This window comes from Pristiophorus japonicus, chromosome 11 (assembly GCF_044704955.1).
Source record: "Pristiophorus japonicus isolate sPriJap1 chromosome 11, sPriJap1.hap1, whole genome shotgun sequence".
In the NCBI taxonomy this organism is placed as follows: domain Eukaryota; kingdom Metazoa; phylum Chordata; class Chondrichthyes; family Pristiophoridae; genus Pristiophorus; species Pristiophorus japonicus.
In genome coordinates, this window is record NC_091987.1 from 126,138,526 (window position 1) to 126,162,255 (window position 23,730).

The 23,730-nt window shown below is 47.5% G+C and overlaps 1 protein-coding gene across 1 annotated transcript in view; it reads right to left on the minus strand.

The window, feature by feature from the left end:
- The window catches only part of LOC139275573 (protein FAM124A), a 78,069-nt gene that overhangs the window by 31,311 nt on the left and 23,028 nt on the right, over positions 1-23,730 (minus strand). The window contains exons 4-5 of the mRNA XM_070892743.1: positions 22,293-22,324; positions 20,326-20,471 (exon numbers count right to left, since the gene is read on the minus strand). Of these exons, the coding sequence (XP_070748844.1) occupies positions 20,326-20,471; positions 22,293-22,324 (178 nt within the window). The remainder of the gene's footprint in view (positions 1-20,325; positions 20,472-22,292; positions 22,325-23,730) is intronic.

Here is a 23,730-nt window from a genome sequence, read left to right on the forward strand (position 1 = left end):
ATGTGCGCTCATTATAGAACCAATGTTCCGTCATTTTTTTCTGTGCACGGCCCGTTTAGTTGACTGCGTGGCCCTGTCAGATTTTCCCGCATGTGCGGTTTCTCCCAAGTAAAAGCCGGTGAGCAGCCTGCGCTGGACCTCCAGATCACTGCGCGACTGCGCAGTTTAGCGGGAACATTGTATATATTTCCATCCCATTGAAATCATTGATAATCAGACAGGTTCTATAAGTGGTGGGTTATGTGCAAACGGCAGTTTATCTGAAGATGAAAATCTACATCGTGTCATAGAGCTAAAATCTTAATCCAGCTAGTGTGACGATTCCTTATCCCTTTGCTCCAGAAACCAAAGCACATAATCTAGGCTAAAGCTCAAGTGCAGTACTGAGGGAGCGCTGCACTGTCTGGGGTGCCGTCTTTCAGATGAGACATTAAACCGAGGCCCGGTCTGCTCTCTTAGGTAGATGTAAAAATCCCATGGTGCTATTCGAAGAAGAGCAAGGAGTTCTCCCGGTATAGTGAATCTCTCTCCCAGTATACTGAATAACAACACTAAAAAAAAAATGAATATCTGGTCACTTGTCTATTGAGGGACCTTGCTGTGATCTGGGCTAGATTTTACACTTTTGTGCAGATCAGCCAAAAATGGGTGGTATTTCCGGCGTGGGCACTAAAAATGGGCTTTGAGATCACCGGCTTGTCGCCCATTCTCAAAGCCTCTAGTCTCCATTTTTGAAATTGGGCGTTACCACGAGCGATATGAAATGGGCATTAGCGTTAAATCTCTCTGACCTTCTGCCGTAAAGTGTCACCGTCCTTAGCAACAGCATGGCAACGCTTGATTCCCGCGATTCAGGAGGTCAAGGGTCATCATGACATGCACAGAAGAGGAGACAGAGAGAGAGGGAGCCAAGAGGGACTGAAAGCGTGTGTGGCTGTGGTGTGTGCTTGTTTGGCTGTTGTGGGAGGCACAAGGGAGATTCACCAGCAGCAAAAAACCTACTAAGCACCAAGAACTTAGTTGCCACTGAGTTTCTGTCCAACAAATAATAGATAATATGGAAGGGATGGAGAAGGCCCTGGAGCTGGTAGTCAGGAACACTGGTGGCAGAGGGCTCCCAGTGGTCCCAGAGCAGCACACTGCACCCCAAGGTGCCGCAACCCCATTGTCAACGACACGAGAGCCAGGAGCAACATCTTGCTTCTGGCTCGGAGCACGTTCCCACCTCAGGACCAACCTCTCCCGTATCCGTCCAAGCAGCAGTTCGGCCGTCATCCCCCACCTCCCAATGAAACAGCGCCTGAGGGCCTCCTCGGCCAGGCGGCTTGGAGTCATGAGGGGAAGGGGTAGAGTTGGGGAGGAGAAGGGGGGGAAGGACGGGAAGGGTTGATTTTAACAGAAATACTTATGATTTCAGACAAATGTTCGGTTTAAATGTTTTTTATTTAACAAAACCTTATTGTGCATTGGCTCAGATTGCTGCACCGTTACATGCTGGTGATTCTTTAACATCAAAGAGTATAATTACACTTAACTTCAATCAACTTAAACTTTAACTGTCACCAAGATGATGCCCACCATTGATGTATCACCTGCACACCCAGCAGGGTGTCAGCCTTGTAAATACCACCTACGTTCTTTCAGGCAAAGCGGTCATTTATGAGCTCCTGACGTAAGAGTCTTGTAGCTATCATGCCACCACGGGCCCTTTCATGCAGTCTACAGGTGGGTGGGGTCATGGCTTCAATATCAGCCTGATTGTCTGGGCCGATGTCAGCGTCCACCTCCTCATCCTCTTCTTCCTCTCTCTGGTGAGGTGGACCGTCACACTCTTCTGGCAATTCTTGTCCCCTCCTGATAGCCAAGTTGTGTAGCATGGAGCACACCACCACAAATTGAGCTACCTGCTCAGGGTGGTATTGGAGTTCGCCTCCTGAGTGGTCCAGGCATCTAAAGCGCTGCTTCAGCACTCCAATGGTTTTCTCCACTATATTGCGAGTGGCTCTGTGGCTCTCGTATCGCTTCTCGGCTTCGTTGTGGGTGTCACGCATGGGGGTCATCAGCCAGGTGGCGAGGTCATATCCTTTGTCACCAAGCATCCAGCATTGACCTGGTGGCTGATTGTTAAACAAGTCCAGATTCAGTGCTCTCACACAGGATGTGAGCATCATGGATGCTGCCTGGAAATTTAGCATTCACTGCCAGTATAATATGCTGGTGGTCGACAACGAGTTGGACATTCAGGGAGTGGAATCCCAGCGGCTCGGCTGTCAGTGGCCTCGCTTCCCCGCTATGGGTGTCTCCCTCTTTGCTGAACATAGAGCTGGCTCGGGGCCTGTGCCAGCTGCCAGTTACAGCACTGTGTGGAAGGGCAGTGACAGCCCCTCAGCTGCAGAGCAGCAGGAGCAGTGGCCTTAGCCCCAGCACTGCACCATGTGGGGGCCAGGCTGGCTCAGCTGGAAGGTGCAGTTACTCACTGGGCCAAGCTTGAAGCTGTGCTTTTAGGGTCTTCGATTTCGGCTGCTCCCCCCGACTGGTACCCGCAGACTTTTGATGTGCAGCAAGATCTGCATCAGCTACCTACTCTGCTGTCCGTATCCTAACTCACACCAAGTACTGTTCACCCATCACCAAAGTTCCTGGTCAGCTGTGCGCAGCGGTCTGGAGGCCCCGCGCAGGCTGCTCACTCGCTTTTCAATGGAAATAACAGCGCACGTGCAAACATTTGAATGGGTCGCGTGGCCGCGCACAAAAAAAAATTACAAGGAACATTGTCCGTCACCCCTGTGCTCGCTGACTTACATTGGCTCCCGGTCCACCAATGCATCAATTTTAAAATATTCATCCTTGTGTTCGAAGCCCTCCGTGGCCTCGCCCCTCCCAAATCTCTGTAACTCCTCCAGCCCCACATCCCCCTCCCCAGAACTCTCCGTTCCTCCAACTCTGACCACTTGTGCATCCCCGATTCTCTTCGCCTAACCATTTACGGCCGTGCCTTCAGCTGTCAAAGCCCTAAGCTTTGAAGTTGCCTTCCTAAAGCTCTCCTTGAAGACCTACCTCTTTGACCAAGTTTTTGGTCACCTGTCCTAGTATCTCCTTATGTGGCTCAGTGTTAAAGTTTGTCTGATAACGCTCCTGTGAAGTGCTTTTGAATATGTTAGTATGTTAAAGGTGCTTTATAATCGCAAGTTGCTGTTAGGAGAGCGCAGCCAGCAGTCCCCAATCTTGATACAGCCCACACTGCGATATGTGTGCGCACTAGGTCCGTGCAGTAGAGCTGGTCTCCAGTCGTCTTGGTTAATCCTTGCCACTGGACCAAGACCTAGCTCTGTCAAACCCTTGTGGTGGCTGGTGTGCAACGGCCACCACATGTTAAAAAAATCCAAGCACAGGCATCTTCCATCCTTCAATATTTAGTTTGGGACCTGGAATTTTAGGTCCTTTATTGAAATACCTGAACTTTTTGATGTGGAAGCAAGTCATCCTCGATTCGAGGAACTGCCTATGATGATAATGTGGAATCCCTCGCGGTTCCTGAAAACCTCAGCATCCTGAAAAGGTGCCTGCATCGTGATGTGCATACAGTCTATTGCTCCCTGCACCTTGGGGAAATTAGCAATTTGGTAGAATCCTAAAGCCCTCTCAGTCTGAGCCTCCCTGGTCATAGGGAAGCTGATAAAGTCCATCCTGCGTGCGTACAGGGCCCAGTGACCCAATGCAGCAATGTGTAGCATGCTGAGACACACCGCAAATGTAGCCAGCTGAGGCCTGAAAAGAACCCGACGCGGTGACTTTGACCTCGACGGATAGTGCAGTACTGATGGTGCTGGCAGGCTGCAGATCTCCCCTTATGAACTGACATACCTCAGTGATAACCTTTTTGTGGAGGCGCAGTCTCCGAAGGCAGGTGGTGCTGGGCAAGTTGAGGTAAAACTGCTTCTCCCAGTACTTGCGGCAGGTGTAACGTCTGGTCCTCCTCATCAGTCTGGCATATCTTACATTGGGCACACAATGCTGTGGAGCGTACTTTCTGCCATCTCGAGTCTGCAGCATGTAATTGGTCATCAAGAGAGGGTGAGAAAGGACAGGCCCCATTCCAAGAGCTATCTGTTTTCCACCGATTGGTCACAAAAAATGGATGTCCCGACGAAGACACGTATTCCAATCGTTCACAGTATGATAAAGATGTCTATTCAGATGTTCACGTCACCTCCAAAGATCTCTAGAGTACTTCCGAACTCCCCCAAGACTGAAGCAGAGCAGCTTTTTAAATGATGCGACATGTGATTTAGAACATGGCGTCCATAGCGCTGTGAGTAGTTCTGGTTAGTTCCATTTTTTCCCGGCGGTTTTTTGGGCAAGCGATATTGTGGGCGAGATGTGTGCGAGGGGGTGAAAGTTATCCTGGGCGTTAGTTTCGGCAAATGTGATCTTTACGACAAAATAAAGTGGACGGTCGGTATTATTGAATCTCGGCGTTAATTACGTGCAGAAAGTAACGCCGAGCGATATTATGGGTGTTGGTTTCGCCCATTCTGATGATTCCGCCCCCAAAAAGTGGGTGGGCGGAATTAATTTTTCCTGGCGTTACACACATGGGGAAAGTAACGCTCGGCGATAAGTGTCCGAAAAATGGGCGTCAGTTTCCATTATGTAGCTAAATGGCCAATATCAGGGCGTTATATGTCATTTCAGCGTTAAAATGGACGTTAAGTGGGCGCTATATGCATGCAAAAAAAGTGTAAAATCTAGCTTCTGGTATTTTAATTGTACCAAAAAAAGTGACCAGACACAAACATCTTAGAATCCTAGAATGAGAGAATCACAGAATGGTTACAGCATAGAAGGAGGTCATTTGGCCCGTCGAATCCATGCCGGCTCTCTGCAAGAGCACATCAGCTAGTCACACTCCCCCACCCTTTTCTAGTTCGTAGTCCTGCAATTATTTTCCTTCAGGTACTTATCGAATTCCCTTTTGAAAGCCACGATTGAGTCTGCCTCCACCACCCTTTCAGACAGTGCATTCCAGATCATAACCACTTGCTGCGTAAAAAAGTTTCCCCTCCTGTCGCCTTTGGTTCTTTTGCCAATCACCTTAAATCTGTGTCCTCTGGTTCTCGACCCTTCTGACAATGGGAACAGTTTCTCTCTATCTACTCTGTCTAAATCCCTCATACTTTTGAACACCTCTAACAAATCTCCTCTCAACCTTCTCTGCTCCAAGGAGAACAACCCCAGCTTATCCAGTCTATCCACGAAACTGAAGTCCCTCATTCCTGGAACCATGCTTGTAAATCTTTTCTGCACCCTCTCTAAGGTCTTCACATCCTTCCTAAAGTGTGGTGCCCAGAATTGGACACAATACTCCAGTTGAGGCCGAACCATTGTTTTAATAAAGGTTCATCATAATTTCCTTGCTTTTGTACTCTATGCCTCTATTTATAAAGCCCAGGATAACGTATGCTTTTTAACTGCTTTCTCAACCTGTCCTGCCACCTTCAACGATTTATGTACACATGCCCCCCAGGTCTCTCTGTTCCCCCACCCACATCTCCCGAGCCTCCCTGGTGTTCACCTGTAGAACCCGCCGAATGAAAGCCGGGCAGTTTTTGCCACGGGCAGGAAAACCGCTCCGCCATATTACTGGTGACGATTTACCTTGTGTATGTTTTGTCAGAGATCACAAAGTCTATTTTACTGCCATGGATATCAACAAAATAACGACGGGATCAACACTTTCATAAGATAGGCACATTCCCCGGAGGCAGGCGGGTGCATGTGGGCAGAGGAATTTCATTCGAGTGACAATGTGGTCGTTAACAATGCTTCACCCTACCCACCATCTCTGAACAGGTTTTGCATTCAGAACAAACAAGCGAGCCAGTCTCGCCCCCTGCCTGAATGACCTGCCCATCTGTGCGTCTGGGAATCTGAAAATGATTGTCCAAGAACACTCCCCGCATTCTTCTTTCTTTCACGTTGGTGCTCGTCAGACGACGGTGACCCCGGTTCCAAGAACAGCTGATGGTTTATTTAGGAGCAGGAGAAGCGGAATAAAGATCAGCAAACACATCTTACAATACACAAGCCTGTAACATCGCTTTCAAGCTCCTCCCACCCCCTGCTGTTTTCTCTCTTTCTTCACCACAAACACAGCCCTCGCTATTTACATGCAGGGTCTGTTGCCAGTTAACATCAACAGAGACAGTAACAATTGGTTTGGAGATTTAGAAGCGTCAAGGCTGCTCAGCGACCTCTGAAAGGTTTATGCGACCGCTTTCCTCTCCCTATCTTTGGACTGCCATTTAATATAGGGCCTGAAATTCCGGTCGGAGGCTTCTTTCCGACTAAAGCCTCTGACCCGAGAATTTTTACGGAATTACCTGATGGTCCCGGAGGCGCCTGCGACTCCGGTGGGAAGACCTTCTCTTCCCGCGCTTCGAAGCACGCTCCCGTCCTCCAGGTTCCCACGCAGAAGGTGCAGTCACAACCAATCAGGTACAGTATTCTCATTAATAGCAATGGGAACTCCGTATCTACGAGTTCTCATTGCTATTAATGAGAAAAACAAACACACTAAACACAACATCAAAAATAAAAACACACCTCACATAATTAAAAGTAATTGAAATTAAATTTAATAAATTTGTTAGAGAAAAAAATATTTTTCCGATTTAATTTTTTTTTCTTTAATTAGGGTTTAAAATAAACTTACCTTAGTGGGCAGGGTTGTTAACATAAAAACTTGTTTTTAAATGTTATTTTTATATGTTTTTTGTATGTTTTAAAACTCTTACGCTGGTAAAAGTAGGCTATGCGCCTGCTTTTACCAGGCGCAAGAGTTTTCAGGACATTTGCTGGGCAAGAGATGGGTTAATACCGCAATCTTGCCCATGCGAATGTCCTGGCTGTGGGGATATGGACGATCTGTCAAGCCAGAACTTGACAGATCGGAAAAGCTGGCTTACGTGCCGAAAACTGGCTTTTGAGATGCCTTCCCAAGTCCATATACACTCCATACAGACCCGGGGAGGCCGGAATTTCAGACCCATAGTTTTGCCTCCACACGTGAAGACCCATGGAGACTGAGTTTTAAATCTGAACCAAATCGAATTGCGCCTGAGCACCTTCTTGTAATCGTCAGTGATGCGAGCCAAGAATTCCGATGTCAGCCATGGCTGTCAGAGCTGGAGCTGCAGAATAAATCAGTAATACTCAGTCACATAGACTCAATAGGGTAAAAATTGATCTTGGGCGGCAGCACAAAATGGGCGATAGCGAATCGACAGCCTGGTTTAGGCATTGCCCGATATTCATTTCTTTTTGAAGTCAAGGGAAAAGAAAATTGGGGAAGTGTAAATCGTGCTGCCGATTTGCTATTGCCCATTTTGCGCCATGCCAAAGACCAATTTCAACTCCCAATAACGTTGACCATTCAATCCCTGTGCTCCTCCAATTCTGGCCTCTTATGCAACCCTGATTTGATATGCACCATCGCTCCACCATGGACATGGATATTCAGCTGCCTGCACCCTAAGTTCTGAAATTCCCTCCCTAAACCTTTCTCTCCTCCTTTAGGTCATTCCTTAAAACATACTCAATTGACCAAGCTTTTGGTCACCTGTCCTAATTTCTCCTGATGTAGCTCGGTGTCAAATTTTGTCTGATAATGCTCCTGTGAAACGCCTTGGGTCATTTTACTATGTGCTATACAGTACAAGTTGTTATATGAACATAAGAAATAGGAGCAGGAATAGACCATTTGGCTCCTCGAGTCTGCTCCGCCATTCAATATCATGACCGATCTGATCCTGGCCTCAACTCCACTTCCCCGCTCCCTCCCCATAACCCTTTATTCCCTTATCATTCAAAAATCTGTCTATCGCCACTTTAAATATAATCAATGACCCAGCCTCCACAGCTCTCTGGGGTGGAGAATTCCAAAGATTCACAACCCTTGGAGAAGAAATTCCTCCTCATTTCTGTTTTAAATGAGCGACCCCTTATTCTGAAACTATGTCCCTAGTTCTAGATTTCCCCAAGAGAAGAAACATTCTCTCTGCATCTACCCTTTCAATCTCCCTCAGAATCTTATATGTTTCAATAAGATCACCTCTCATTCTTCTCAACACCAAGGAGTATAAGCCCAACCTGTTCAACCTTTCTTCAAATGACAATCCCTTCATAAGAACATAAGAAATAGCAACAGGCGTAGGCCATACGGTCCCTTGAGCCTGCTCCGCCATTCAATAAGATCCTGGCTGATCTGATCATGGACTCAGCTCCACTTCCCTGTCCGCTCCCCATAACCCCTTCTCGTTTAAGAAACTGTCTATTTCTGTCTTAAATTTATTCAATGTCCCAGCTTCCACAGCTCTCTGAGGCAGTGAATTCCACAGATTTATAACTCTCTGAGAGAAGAAATTTCTCCTCATCTCAGTTTTAAATGGGTGGCCCCTTATTTTAAGATCATGCCCTCTAGTTCTAGTCTCCCCAATCAGTGGAAACATCCTCTCTGCATCCACCTTGTCAAGCCCCCTCATAATCTTGTACATTTCGATAAGATCACCTCTCATTCTTCTGAATTCCAATGAGTAGAGGCCCAACCTACTTAACCTTTCCTCATAAGTCAACCCCCTCATCTCCGGAATCAACCTAGTGAACCTTCTTTGAACTGCCTCCAAAGCAAGTATATCCTTTGGAAAATATGGAAACCAAAACTGCATGCAGTATTCCAGGTGTGGCCTCACCAAAATCCTTTAGCTGTAGCAAGACTTCCCTGCTTTTATACTCGGTCCCCTTTGCAATAAAGGCCAAGATTCCATTGGCCTTCCTGATCAATTGCTGTACCTGCATACTATCCTTTTGTGTTTCATGCACAAGTACCACCAGGTCCCGCTGTGCTGCAGCACTTTGTAATCTTTCTCCATTTAAATAATTACTTTCTCTTTGATTTTTTTCTGCCAAAGTGCATGGCCTCACACTTTCCAACATTATTCTCCATCTGCCAAATGTTTGCCCACTCACTTAGCCTGTCTATGTCCTTTTGCAGATTTTTTGTGTCCTCCTCACACATTGCTTTTCCTCCCATCTTTGTATCGTCAGCAAAATTGGCTACATTACACTCAGTTCCTTCTTCCAAGTCGTTAATATGGATTGTAAATAGTTGGGGTGCCAGCACTGATCCCTGCGGCACCCCACTAGTTACTGATTTCCAACCAGAGAATGAACCATTTATCCCGGCTCTCTGTTTTCTGTTAGTTAGCCAATCCTCTACCCATGCTAGTATATTACCTCCAACCCCGTGATCTTTTATCTTGTGCAGTAACCTTTTATATGGCACCTTGTCAAATGCCTTCTAGAAGTCCACTGGTTCCCCTTTATTCACCCTGTTCATTACATCCTCAAAGAATTCCAGAAAATTTGTCAAACATGACTTCCCCTTCATAAATCCATGCTGACTCTGCCTGACCAAATTTTGCTTTTCCAAATATCCTGCTACTGCTTCTTTAATAATGGACTCCAACATTTTCCCAACCACAGATGTTAGGCTAACTGGTCTATAGTTTCATGCTTTTTGTCTGCCTCCTTTTTTAAATAGGGGTGCTACATTTGCAGTTTTCCAATCTGCTGGGACCTCCCCAGAATCCAGGGAATTTTGGTAAATTACAACCAATGCATCCACAATCCCTGCCATTACTTCTCTTAAGACCCTAAGAATCAACCTCGTGAACCTTCTCTGAAATGCCTCCAATGTAAGTATATACTTCCTTAAATAAGGAGACCAAAACTGTACGCAGTACACCAGGTGTGGTCTTACCAATGCCCTGTACAGTTGGAGCAGGACTTCCCTACTTTTATACTCCATCCTCCTTGTAATAAAGGTCAACATTGCATTTGCCTTACCGATTACTTGCTGTACCTGCATGCTAACTTTTTGCGTTTCATGCACAAGAAACCCCAGATCCCTCTGTACCACAACATTTTGTAATCTCTCCCCATTTAAATAGATAACCTCAAATTTTCCCACATTATAGTCCATCTGCCAAATTTTTGCCCACTCACTGAGCCTATCTATATCCCTTTGTAGGTTACTTGTGTCATCCTCACAACTTGCTTTCCCACCTATCTTTGTATCAGCAAATTTGGATACATTATACTCGGTCCCTTCATCCAAGTCATTAATATAAATTGTAAATAATTGAGGCCCCAGCACTGATCCCTGTGGCACCCCACCAGTTACAGTTTGCCAGCCTGAAAAAGACTAATTTATCCCGACTCTCTGTTCTCTGTTAGTTAGCCAATCCTCTATCCATGCTAATATATTACCCCCAACCCCGTGAGCTCTTATTTTGTGCAGTAATCTTTTTGTGTGGCACCTTATCGAATGCTTTCTGGAAATCCAAATATACGATATCCACCCTGCTCGTTACAACCTCAAAGAACTCCAGCAAATTTATCAACCATGATTTCCCTTTCATAAAACCATGCTGACTCTGCTTGACTGTATTATGATTTTCTAAATGTCCTGCTCCTACTTCCTTAATGATGGACTCCAGCATTTTCCCAATGACAGATGTTAGGCTAACTGGTCTATCGTTTCCTGCTTTCTGTCTCCCTCCTTTCTTAAATTGTTGTTGTTGTTCCGCTAGACTGTTGAGTTATTAATGTTCCTTTTTCAAAAATGCTTTTATCAGGGTGCTTGCAGAGAAACTGCCCGATGCAAGTGATTACCCAGAGAGAATGAAGCACATATTGGCAACGGAAAATGCAAACCGAGCATTCGATATTGGAACAACAATAGACCCCACTGGGTCTGCTGCTCACTGCCGAGGCTCCTAACTGTTTGAGAAGGAAAGGGCAATCCTGTTTAATCTTGCACCACTTATAAGAGTAAGCTTTGCTCGGCTCTGACCCTGACGCAGAATTTCAATTGACGGAAAGGCAGATCGGAGAATTGGGTGCAGAGTTCATTGGCCCTGATCTGCGGGGACTCCTGACTTCCTGCCATCCGATTCTCCAGCCCGCACAAGTGTCGAGTGAGCTTCTTTACTGAAAATGCTGATCTACAAACCTTACTTCATGGGCTTTGTGGATAATCTCTATTCCCCCAACGTTCCTCTCTCCTACATTACAACAGTGACTACACTTCAGACGTTCATTGGCTGTAAAGCAATTTGGGACATCTGGTGGTAATGAAAGGTGCTATATAAATGCAAGTCTTCCTTTTCTTTTTTCTCCCCATTCCTCTGCGCTTGACAAAATGACCCGTCCAAGGTTACCAATTTGACAAGTCCTTAAACCTCTGGAGAAGTTGTTTCTTGTACCCTGAGCTGTCGGGGAACTGGTAGGGACACTTTTATGATCAATAGCGTCGAGTACTCTGGACATCCTTTTGGAGCTGTGCCTATTTTTTAAGCTACACCAAATAGACAATATCTTTAAACCAACAATACATATACATGGAGCTTGGAGGGGGTTATCGGGGCTCAAAGGGTTTAGGTATGAGGACAGGTTGCATAAACTTGGCTCGTACTCTCTTGAGTTTACTAAGTTGAGAGGTATTTGTTTAAAATGATAAAAGGATTTGATAGAGTAGATACAGAGAAACTATTTCCTCTGGTGGGGGAATACAGAACAAGGGGACAGAATTTTAAAATTAGAGCCAGGCCATTTAGGAGTGAAATAAGGAAGCACTTTTTCCACACAAAAGGTAGTGGAAATCTGGAATTCTCCACAAAAGTTTGTGGCTGCTGGGTCAATTGAAACTTTAGATCAAATAGTTTTACCAAGCAAGAGTATTGAGGAATATGGAGCAAAGGCAGGTAAATGGAGTTGAGATGTAGATCAGCCATGGTCTAATTGAATAGCGGAACAGGCTCGAGGGGCTGAATGGGCTACTCCTATTCCCATCAGGAATTGAACTCTTGACTGAAAATGAGGGCCATATTTGGTGTCTTGTCAGAGATGATCGACTGCAGCAGAGACCAGGCATTGAACTTACGATGACGTTCCTGTTCAGTTCGATTTTCATCTGGCACTCCCAATGATTGACGCTTGATAGCCTTATTTAGTGTCCCTTTCCAGGAGCCTAGAATGATGCCCATCACTATCCACACTTATCATCATCATCATAGGAAGTCCCTCCGAATCAAGGAAGACTTGCTTCCACTCCTGAAGTGAGTTCTTTGGTGGCTGAACAGTCCAATACGAGAGCCACAGACTCTGTCACAGGTGGGACAGATAGTCATTGAGGGAAGGGGTGGGTGGGGACTGGTTTGCCGCACGCTCTTTCCGCTTGATTTCTGCATGCTCTCGCCGTTGAGACTCGAGGTCCTCAGCGCCCTCTCGGATGCACTTCCTCTACTTAGGGCAGTCCTGGGCCAGGGACTCCCAGGTGTCAGTGGGGATGTTGCACTTTATCAGGGAGTCCTTGTAGCGTTTCCGCTGCCCACCTTTGGCTCGTTTGCCGTGAAGGAGCTCCGAGTAGAGCACTTGCTTTGGGAGTCTCGTGTCTGACATGCGGACTATGTGGCCTGCCCAGCGGAGCTGATCAAGTGTGGTCAGTGCTTTAATGCTGGGGATGTTAGCCTGAATGTGTCAGTGTGGCTTAGCACTAATGCTGTACATGTCTGGTGCAGACTGATGCAAGGCCTGAACGTACTCCCTAGCAAGTGAAGTGGGGCAAGATTCCCTCCTCTAAGAGGTCTCACTTCCTTTCACTCCCGTTTCAGTTGGGCTCGGAGGCTGGATGTGCACTCAGCATCATAGACAGTCCCTCGGAATCGAGGAAGACTTGCTTCACTCCTGAAGTGAGTTCTTTGGTGGCTGAACAGTCCAATACCAGAGCCGCAGACCCTGTTACAGGTGGAACAGATAGTCGTTGAGGGAAGGGGTGGGTGGGACTGGTTCGCCGCACGCGCTTTCCGCTGTCTGCGCTTGATTTCTGCATGCTCTCGGTGTTGAGACTTGAGGTGCACCCTCTTGGATGCACTTCCTCCACTTAGGGCGGTCTTGGGCCAGGGACTTCCAGGTGTCAGTGGGGATGTTGCACTTTATCAGGGAGGCTTTGAGGGTGTCCTTGTAGCATTTCCGCTGCCCACCTTTAGCTCGTTTGCCACGACGGAGCTCCGAGTAGAGCACTTGTTTTGGGAGTCTCGTGTCTGGCATGCGGACTATGTGACCTGCCCAGTGGAGCTGATCGAGTGTGGTCAGTGCTTCAATGCTGGGGATGTTAGCCTGAGTGAGGACGCTGGTGTTGGTGCGTCTGTCCTCCCAGGGGATTTGTAGGATCTTGCGGAGACATCTTTGGTGATATTTCTCCAGCAACTTGAGGTGTCTACTGTACATGGTCCATGTCTGAGCCATACAGGAGGGCAGGTATTACTACAGCCCTGTAGACCATGAGCTTGGTGGCAGTTTGGAGGGCATGGTCTTCAAACACTCTTTTCCTCAGGTGACCGAAGGCTGCACTGGCGCACTGGAGGCGATGTTGGATCTCGTCGTCGTGCACTATAACTGCAGTGTCAGCTAAGAAAGAAAGAACTTGCATTTATATAGCGCCTTTCACGACCTCAGGACATCCCAAAGCCCTTTATAGCCAATTAAATACTTTTGAAATGTAGTCACTGTTGTAATGTAGGAAACGCAGCAGGCAATTTGCACACAGCAAGGTCCCACATACAGCAATGTAAAAAATTACCAGATAATCTGTTTCAGTGGTGTTGGTTGAGGGATAAATATTGGCCAGAATACCAGGGAGAACTCGCCTACTCTTCTTCGAAATAGTGTCATGGGATCTTTTATGTCCACCTGAGGGGGCAGACCGGGCCTCGGTTAAACGTTTCATCTGAAAGACGGCACCTCCAACAGTGCAGCACTCCCTCAGCACTGCACTGGAGCAGCAGCCTATATCTTGTGCTCAAGTCCCTGGAGTGGGGCTTGAATCCACAACTTTCTGACTCAGAGTGCTATACACCGAGACATGGCTGATACCACAATTGCAGTATAACAGCACCCCCAGGAGTCACAGCTGCACAAGCCTGACCTTACAATCTGGTGCGTATATCAATGCACAAGTCTGCGTTAGTTATTATTAATTGTCCCTATGAATCCAATGTTTATACGTTTTAGTGATTGGCTTTTTGTTGGAAGGATAGATGGCAGCCCTCCTTTGAGAGGGACTGTGTGTGTCCATCTCCACCAGCTCTGAGGGGTGAAAAACAAACACAGCACACAGCTCAAAGCACAGTGTACAATGCAGCCGTTTGAATGTAAGGTTACACACACACCCGTGAAAAGCATCCTTTGTCCAAGAAGGACGGCACTAAACGCCAAGGCGAAGGCAGAGAGAGTAACTGACAAACACGGCTCAGAAAACCCACTCAGTGATCACTTTCTTACAAGGCCCAGCCTTAATCAGAGCATCCAAACACAGTTATGATCTCGCACTGTTTCACAAGGACATTTAACTAAACAAATTAAAAGCATCTTTTTATTATTTGCACAGATAATACACAAAGAAAAGCTGTTTAATGGTTGTAGTTCCCAAAGGATCTGAGGTATATCACGAAGCTCCTTAATCTGGTCGCCATCTGTTGTTTTTTTGGTTAATCCCACATGTTGATTTAAATCATAAATCGCTAATGAGTTCCAAAACTTTCCGGTTTATAACTGGGACTCGAGATGTGTCACCAACTTTGTTGATAAAATAATCACTGACAGGAGCTGCTTTTTGTGTTAAAAAAATGTGACAATGAAAGTATGGACACCTGCCTGTTTTCAAACTCTTTACAGGGCATGCATACAAATAGCAGTCAGCCTTTCAATTAATTAGCGTACAATCTATGTGCATGTAACTTCAAGCATACTTCAACCTAGAAATTTGTAAATCAGCAGTGCTGCACAAGAAAGACTCACTTATTCATTTCACATATATTTGTTATATATAATAACTTGCATTTATATAGCACCTATAATGTAGTAAAACGTCCCAAGCAACGTTCCCTTTAATTTGTTTTGGCTGCGGGGTCCCTTTAAGCGACTGTGCAGCCCAGTCAAAATACCGTACATGCGGCTTTTTCCTATTTAAAAGCCAGTGAGCCGGCTGCATGGGAGCTGCAGTGTGTGCCGCAGCCGCCCGGCTTAAAGGGAGCATTGGGCCCACGGTGCTTCACAGGAGCACAATCAGACAAAAACTGACACTGTGCTAAAGAAGGAGACATTAGGGCAGGTGACCAAAAACTTGGTCAAAAAGGTATGTTTAAAAGGGCATCTTAAAGGAGAGAGGGGCGGAGAGGTTTAGGGAGGGAGTTCCAAAGTTTAAGGCCTGAAAGCACGGCCGCCAATGGTGGAGTGATTAAAATTCTAGGATGATCAAGAGGCCAACATTGGAGGAGCGCAGAGATCTCGAAGGGTTGTAGGGCTGGAGAGGTTACTGAGGACAGGAAGGGGCGAGGCCATGGAGGGCTTTGAATATGAGGATGAGAATTTTAAAATCGAGGCATTGCCAAACCGGGAGCCAATGTAGGTCAGCGAGCACAGGGGTGATGGGTGAGCGAGACTTGATGCGAGTTAGGACACTGGTTAGGGTCGTTTCCACGTTTGTTAAGTTCTTTACATCACATTGTTGCATGTTCATGCGTCCCCTGCTAAACTACCTTTTAAACCATTAAGAAAATGCGGTGGAGAAACAGCAGTGTGTGATATTTCTGTGGAACATTGGCTAATAAATTCAGTAGCAGTTCATTGCTCTAAGGAGTTAGGTTTGCAGGAGGACACTGTTTTTGATATATCCTGAAAGGATCGCAGTTTTCAATGAGTCAGTTGTGAATTCTAGGCTGACACTCCAGTGCAGTACAGAAGGAGTGCTACACTGTCGGACGTGTCGAATTTCAGATGATACATTAAACTGAGACCCTCTCAAGTGGACAAAAAATATCCCACTACACTATTCAAAGAAGAGCAGGGGAGTTCTCTCAGTGTCCTGGCCAATATTTATTCCTCAACTAACAGCACCAAATAAAAAAAATTGTCTGGTCATTACCACATTGCTGTGTGCAAACTGGCTGCTGCCTTTCCCTACATTACAACAGTGACTACACTTCAAAAGTACTTCATTGGCTGTAAAGTGTTTTGGAACATCCTGAGGTAATGAAAGGCGCTATATCAATGAAGGTTTTACTTTATTTTCAAACAAGTCTCCATTCTGCTCAACATGGCCCACTATATAGTGATAGGACATGGGTCTGCACCCAATCCTTCGTACACTCCGATCTCCGATACGATAGTGGAGCTCGGTTTGGCTGACTGGGAAGTTTTGGCTGACTTGGTAGGAAGGGGACCGAGCTGGGAACTGGGCCCAAATCAGGAAACCCCAGAGTCTCGCAGGCCGAACCCAGAGGCCGAAGTCAGGTGACGAAGCTCCCTGGGAGTGAAATGGAGGCAGACTTCCAAAGGCTCATTGGCCGAACGCAAATTGGGGGGGGGGGGTGCGGAAGAGGTCATGACCCACCCCTGATCCCACCTCCCCACTGGCTCCACCGCTGCTGCCGCACCATTATAGGGAGATGCCAAGCAAAGGGGTTCCCCACAGAGAGGGAGGAGAACAGAGAGAGCCAGATAACATCTCCAGGTGGCAGGTTTCCAGTGTGCCTTTGGCAGAAGCTTGGGGTCGAATTCCTGTCAGCTCTGCCAGGCAAGGATGGTGCTTGACACATCAGTCTTAAAGAGCGATCAGGGAAAAATAAAAATACAAAACCAATTCTCCCTCCTTTCCCATGCTACTTGGTTGACACTAAATATAAATATTTTATACATGCTGTTGGCTTGCTCACAAGCATTGCGATATAGCAGAAGTATGTTCATATCGATGTATGCTGGCCTTTCCAGTGCTGATCGTGTGAACTTCCCCCCCAAACCCTCGACTCAATTCCTGATGTCCTCACATTTGCTAAAGCTCTTCCATCAACCTAGGCTGACACTCCAGAGCAGGACTGAGGAAGGGCTGCACTGTCGGAGTGCCGTCTTTCAGATGAGCCGTTATACCGAGGCCCCGCCTACCCTCTTGGCTGGCTGTACAAGATCCCACGGCACTATTCCTAAGACAAGCAGGAGAGTTTGGCCTCATGTTCAATATTTTGGATGCGTTTATTTGTACTAACTGAATTGCAGCCGTTTCTCTGATTGGCTTTCCATTATCACATGACCTATTGCTGATTGGTTCCCCTGGAGGATAAGCCACACCCTGAAGTTTCTCTGGAATGTGTGAATGGAACCTCCCAGACTAACTTTGTACATTGTAACATGATCCATTTGGACTTCAGAGTCAGAAAGGGCACATCCCTCCCCCAGCCGAAGTCCCTCATTACCCCAGCGCAAGTGCATCCCTCCCCAAGCCAAAATCCCTTACCCCAGTGCGTGCATGACCTTAACCGCAGCCCCCCACCCCCCCCCCCCAGCGCCCGCCATAGATGGGGCATTGTGTGCGGATTGTTAACAGGTTTATTGGGTTTGAAGTGTCAGTAACTTCTGGATTTCATCCACTCCAACGATGTCGGGTGTGGGTGTAAAGGGGATTGGAAGAATGTGATTTGTCTTCCCTGAGTTCCCTCTCTCAGCCCCCACCCCATCTCTCCTTCCCAAAGAGGCTCTCTGTCTCCCCCCCCGCCCACAAATAGGCACTCAATTCTCCCCCTAAACCAGGCTCTCTCTCCCTCCCAAACAGGTTCTCTCTCCCCCCCCCGCAAAACAGGCTCTCTCCCTCCCCTCCCCCACAAACCAGGCTCTCTCTCTCCCCCTAAACCAGGCTCTCTCTCCCCCCCTAAACCAGGCTCTCTCTCCCCCCAAACAGGCTCTCCCTCCGCCCCCCCCCCACAAACCAGGCTCACTCTCCCCCCAAAACAGGCTCTCTGTTCCCCCCCCCCCCCCCACGCCAAACAGGCTCTCATTTCCTCCCCTCCAACCAGGCTGTCTCTCCCCCCCTCAAACATACTCTCTATTCCCCCCCCACAAACAGATTCTCTGTTCCGCCCCCCCAAACAGGCTCTCTCCCCCCCCCAAAACAGGCTCTCCCTCCACTGCCACAAACCAGGCTCTCTCTCTCCCCCCAAACAGGCTCTCTGTTCACCCCCCCCCCACACCCCCACCCCAAACAGACTCTCATTTCCTCCCCTCCAACCAGGCTCTCTCTCCCCTCCAAACATGCTCTCTATTCCCCCCCCCCCCAAAACAGAATCTCTGTCCCCCCCGGCAAAAAAACAGGCTCTCTCTCCACCCCCACTCCCTCAAAACCAGGCTCTCTCTCTCCCCGCCACCGCTCCGCCACCCGCCCCCAAACCAGGCTCTCTCTCTCCCCCTCCAGTCGCCCGCAGGCTCTCTTTGCCCTTTGCTCTCTGCCCGGCTTGGGGCTCGGGGCCCAGTGGGGAGCTCGGGGCCCAGCGGGGGATCGGGGCCCAGCTGGGGATCAGGGCTCGGGGCCCAGCGGGGGATCGGGGTCCAGCGGGGGATCAGGGCTCGGGGCCAAGCGGGAGATCTGGGCCCAGCGGGGGATCGAGGCCCAGCAGGGGATCGGAGCCCAGTGGGGGATTGGGGATTGGGGCTCGGGGCCCAGCGGGTGATTTGGGCCCTGCGGGGAACTCGGGGCTCAGGGCCCAGCGGGGGACTCAGGGCTCGTGGCCCAGCGAGGGCCTCGGGGCCCAGCGGTGGGCTCGGGGCTCGGGGTCCAGCGGGGAGCTCGGGGCCTAGTGGTGGGCTCGGGGCTCAGGGCCCAGTGGGGAGCTCGGGACCTAGTGGTGGGCTTGGGGCTCAGGGCCCAGCGGGGAGCTCGGGGCCTAGTGGTGGGCTCGGGGCTCAGGGCCCAGCAGGGAGCTCGGGGCTGGTGGCTCAGCAGGCAACGTGGTGTTCGGGGCCAGTTCCAATGCATGCGCAGAAAAGGGTTAGTGTAAATTGCGCTGGAGGGAGGGGTGGATTTGGAGACTATTTGTCCTAACTCACTTCTGCGCATGTATCGGGAAATGCATGAGCAGAAGCACGAGTTTGGACAAATAGTCACTGCGAATATTTATCCCTCAACCAACACCTAAAACAGAGCTTTCAGTGTGCAAATTGACTGCTGCATTTCCCTGCATTACAACAGTGACTACGCTTGTAAAGTACTTCATTGGCTGTGAAGCGCTTTGGGACGTCCTGAGTTTGTGAAAGGTGCTTTCTTTATTTCTTTGCTTCTCTTACTGTAGATCTGCTGTTGAACTCACAGCTCAGCAGTTTCCAGTTCTGGGCACAGAACAGTCTTGGCACAGAAGTATCAGCTGTGGGTAGTACTCTTGCCTCTGAGTCAGAAGGTTGTGGATTCAAGTCCCATTCCAGGGACAAGCACAAAAAAATCTAGGCTGAGTTCAGTACTGAGGGAGCACTGCACTGTCGGAGGTGCTGTCTCAGGTGGATGTAAAGAATCCCGGTGGCACTATTTTGAAGAAGAGCAGGGGAGTTATCCCCGCTGTCCTGGCCAATATTTATCCCTCAATCAACATAACAAAAAAACAGATTAGCTGTTTGTGGGAGTTTGCTTGTGCGCAAATTGGCTGCCGTGTTTCCTACATTACAAGTGACTACACTTCAAAAGTACTTCATTTGCTGTAAAGCGCCTTGAGAAGTCCGATGGTCTTGAAAGGCGCAAGTCTTTCTGTCTTTCCCTCCCTCCTTACTGCAGTAGTAAGTGAATGGGTAATAGAGGGTAAAACCTTCCTAATGTACCACTTTGCTTACTTATTTTGTGTAGGTATCTGGTCTGTTTTCTGTCCATTGCTGTTAACCTTTGATCTTGTATCAGACCTTAAAGTGACATCTCTTGAAGGCTGACTGTAAGTTATCAATTCGAGTTCAAACTCCACCATGGCAGTTTGAGAATTTGACTCCATGTTTTTTTTTAAAAGTTGGAAATGAAAAGCTGGTATCAGTATAAGTGACCATGAAGCTGTCAGAATGTGGTAAAAACCCAACTGATTCACTAATGTTCTTTATGCAAGTCTTTCTTTAGGGAAGGAAAGCTGTCTACCTTACCTGGTCTGGTCTATATGTGACTCCAGACCCACACCAATGTGGTTGAGTCTTAACTGGCCTCTGAAGTGGACTAGCGAGCCACTCAGTTGTATCAACCCACTACAGTGGCTCAAGTACAGGCCCATTACCACCTTCTCAGGGCAACTACGGATGGGCAATAAGTGCTGGTCTTGCCAGCTATGCCCACATCCCGGGAATGATTTGAAAAAATTCCTCATTTGTGCTTTCAGTCCTACAGCAACTCTCACCGAGCTCTCCGAGCTTTACTCTGTTTCAATCTGCCACGTTTATTTTCGCTCCTCAGGTTGTGCCAGGCCCGTCTCGGACCTTTTCGTCCCATGTGACTCGCGAACACTGTCACTTTCTCAGAGATTAACGTTCCAATTGTGGGAGTAAAGAATTTCACCTGGGTTCTGTAAGCAGTGAATAACCAGACATGAAATCCAGCTGCCACCCAGCGTAACGGAGCAGTACCATGTCAGAACCAATCGCAATAGATCCACCTCTGGGAATGGCAAGTTTATTTTCTTTTAATTTGATTTATTCGATTTGTAAATGGGTTCATGGATCTGTCAGTGCTGCGTCTTGTCTTAAACTTAAGTCAACTTAACCCTTAGAATGCCATCAGCTCCAGAGAAACGTGATACTGAAACAGACACAAACATTGCAAGAAGGAGACTACACAAAGGTCAGGAGCAATCCCAATACTGTAAGGTCACCCATAGTAACAAAAAACATTTAAAACACCATTTTAAAAATGGAAAAGAAATGTACTTCAATCCTGTTCACGCTCCCTCCCCCGCCCGCTCCCTCCTCCTGTCCACTCCCCGTCCCTCTCCCCCTTTCTCCTGTTCACTCCCCCTGCCCCCTTTGTCCCCCTTTCTTCTGTTCACTCCCCCTGCCCCCTTTGTCCCCCTTTCTCCTGTTCACTCCACCTGCCCCCTTTGTCCCCTTTTCACCTGTCTATAGGATCTTGAGCAAACTGGTTGCTGTGTTTCCCTACATTCCAAGAGTGACTGCACTTCAAAGGTACTTCATTGGCTGTGAAGCACTTTGGGACGTCCTGAGATCGTTAAATGCAAGTTCTTAATTTTTTTTACTTCAATGAGTGAACACTCCCACCTTGTAGACAGTAGCGCTTGAATTTCTCTAATCTTTCTTTATCGCTCTTGTATTTTTTAAATTTCCAATTTTTAAATTGGAAATGTGTGGAATAATAAGTTGCATTTATCAAACTGTTCATTTCTACAGGTAGACACGACAGGGCCAAAATTCAGCTTCCCAATAAGGCCTGTTATTGCCGGAAAGTGCCGGCCATGCGGCGTTGTGGAATGGTCGCTGCTCGCGAAATTCTCCCCGTTGTTTTTTTTCAGCGGTCCCCACTTCTGCCCCGCTGCTGCCGAACCCTCCTAAGTGCGCCATCAAAGCGCGCACTGCCAATCTCCCGCTCCGCAATCAAAATTGACCGAAAAAAATCTTGCAGCCACTGCTCGGTGCCCCCGACAGTTTTTCTGTTGGTGCAGTGTGTTTGCAGTGTGTGTAAAATGGCGGTGCGGCCTCCATTAAAGGGGAGGGCGCACTGCCGCGGCTGGCATCTTGTTTATTTTTGTCGGCTGACTGCCATGTCAGCCCGACAATTATGCCCCCAGGTTCAGCCGGGCCACCAACAGGCAGCCTGACACCCCTCCTTGGGTGCCAGGCCGTTAGCCCGGCCAAAACCCTCCCTGGTGGCCCAGTGGACCTAACTTAAATAATCGTAGTGCGAGCTCGCAGTGGCTCTCCCCTTTAAGTGAAGGGGAGCGACATGGTGATGTGCCAGCGTGATGACATCATCAGCACTACGCTGATGACTGACAGCGGCGGACACTTCGCCCGCCCCCACTTCTGCCCCTCTTATGACCGATCTTCTGCTCTCCGCCTCACTTCCACCCCCATTATGACCAACTTCTGTTCCGCTCGGGGAAAAAATACAAAGGGCTGAATTTTGCACAAGAGGCCACCTCATCCACCGTGGCAGTGAAAACACAGGAAAAACGGTGGGTGTGCCCCATTTCCGGTGGAGATGAACGACATCCAACAGGAAATTTTATATCACGGAGGCAGCATTTTCCAGTTGTACATGATCAGGAATCGTTTTATTGCCCTTTGAGTGGTCATGTCCAATTTTCTCCTATTGCTATAGTAAATATGACAGGAAGGAAAATAAATGTATTGTACATCCTCTTAATACTCACTGCTCGTTGATGACATATGGCTGTAGTCTGACCTGAAATAGAAGCAGTGATATTTTTAGTCCATCATATCAGTCGTTTGAAAGCTCCAGGATGCTGGCACTGCTGAAAGTCTGGAATCTGGGTCCTGGAATCTGGGTTAACAGATATCAAGGAATGGGCAGAATCCATTTCTGTTATTACAGAATAATACACGGCAGCAGGGAGTTAAAATAGTGTCACTGAGCTGAAGTGAGGGATGTTACAAATTGTGAATAGAAAAGCTGGGATGTTCCGTGAAAGTCAGCAGACTATTGGCGTTGGATCACAGCCTTAAACTCGTTCCCTATCTGTACGTTTTTTGATTCTATACAATGCTGGATCACCCACTTTTTAAATAACCTTAGTTTAGGGACTTTTTTGAAAAATACTTTATGGCTGGATGTGCTAATGGAGTCGGATCACAAGTTCCAAGAGTGATACCACTCCTGGAGGTACTGAGCTAGTCTCCAGTGCTGTGAACCTTGCAAGCTTTCTCTAAACCAAAGCAGCAATGAATTAGTGAGAAAGAGTCAGCATTATACATTCAGCACTTCACAACACTCAGCCCAATTCACATGCCCTCAAGCCTAAAATACGCGGTGATTGAAGAAATGTTGTACTATCATTTCTCTCATCGTTTCAGTTTGAATTTCTGTCTTTTATGGACTGATGCATCTTGCATTTATATAGCACCTTTAACATAGTAAAGCATGCCAAGACGCTTCACAGGAGCGTTATCAGACAAAAATTGACACCGAGCCGCATAAAGAGATATTAGGACAGGTGACCAAAAGCTTGATCGAAGAGGTAGGTTTAAAGGAGCGATTTAAAGAGAGAGGTAGAGAGATGGAGAGGTTTAAGGAGAGAATTGCAGAGCTTAGGGTCTTGGCAGCTGAATGGTTGAGCGATGGAAATCGGGGGTGAGCATGGGTACTCACAGGGTTGTAGGGATGGAAGAGGTTACAGAGATAGGGAGGGGTGTGGCCATGGAGGGATTTGAACACAAGGATGGAAATGTTACAACAATTGCAGTCAGTGAAGTATTAATATGTTTTAAATACAAATTATATTTAAAATCAATTGAAGGCATCCATCATACTTAACATTTTACAAGTACTTAGCTACGTAAGGTAATTGATTCTTGATTATATATACCTACAAGTGATTGCTGTTCATGCAAACACATAGTGGGTAAAAATAAAGGTGGACTATCTGTGCGATGTTAAACCGGCCTGTCAGTCAGTGAAGTATTTTAAATACTTAACGACAATGGTCAGTCCCTGAACAGCAGCAGCTGTCAGGGTAGATCACTTGTAACAGTGCCAAGAGGATTAGATCAGATGACAAGTCAAATCCTTCCACCAGATCTCGACCCGTAACAGGTCTTCTGGTTCCATTTTCAAGGCAGATGCAAAACAAC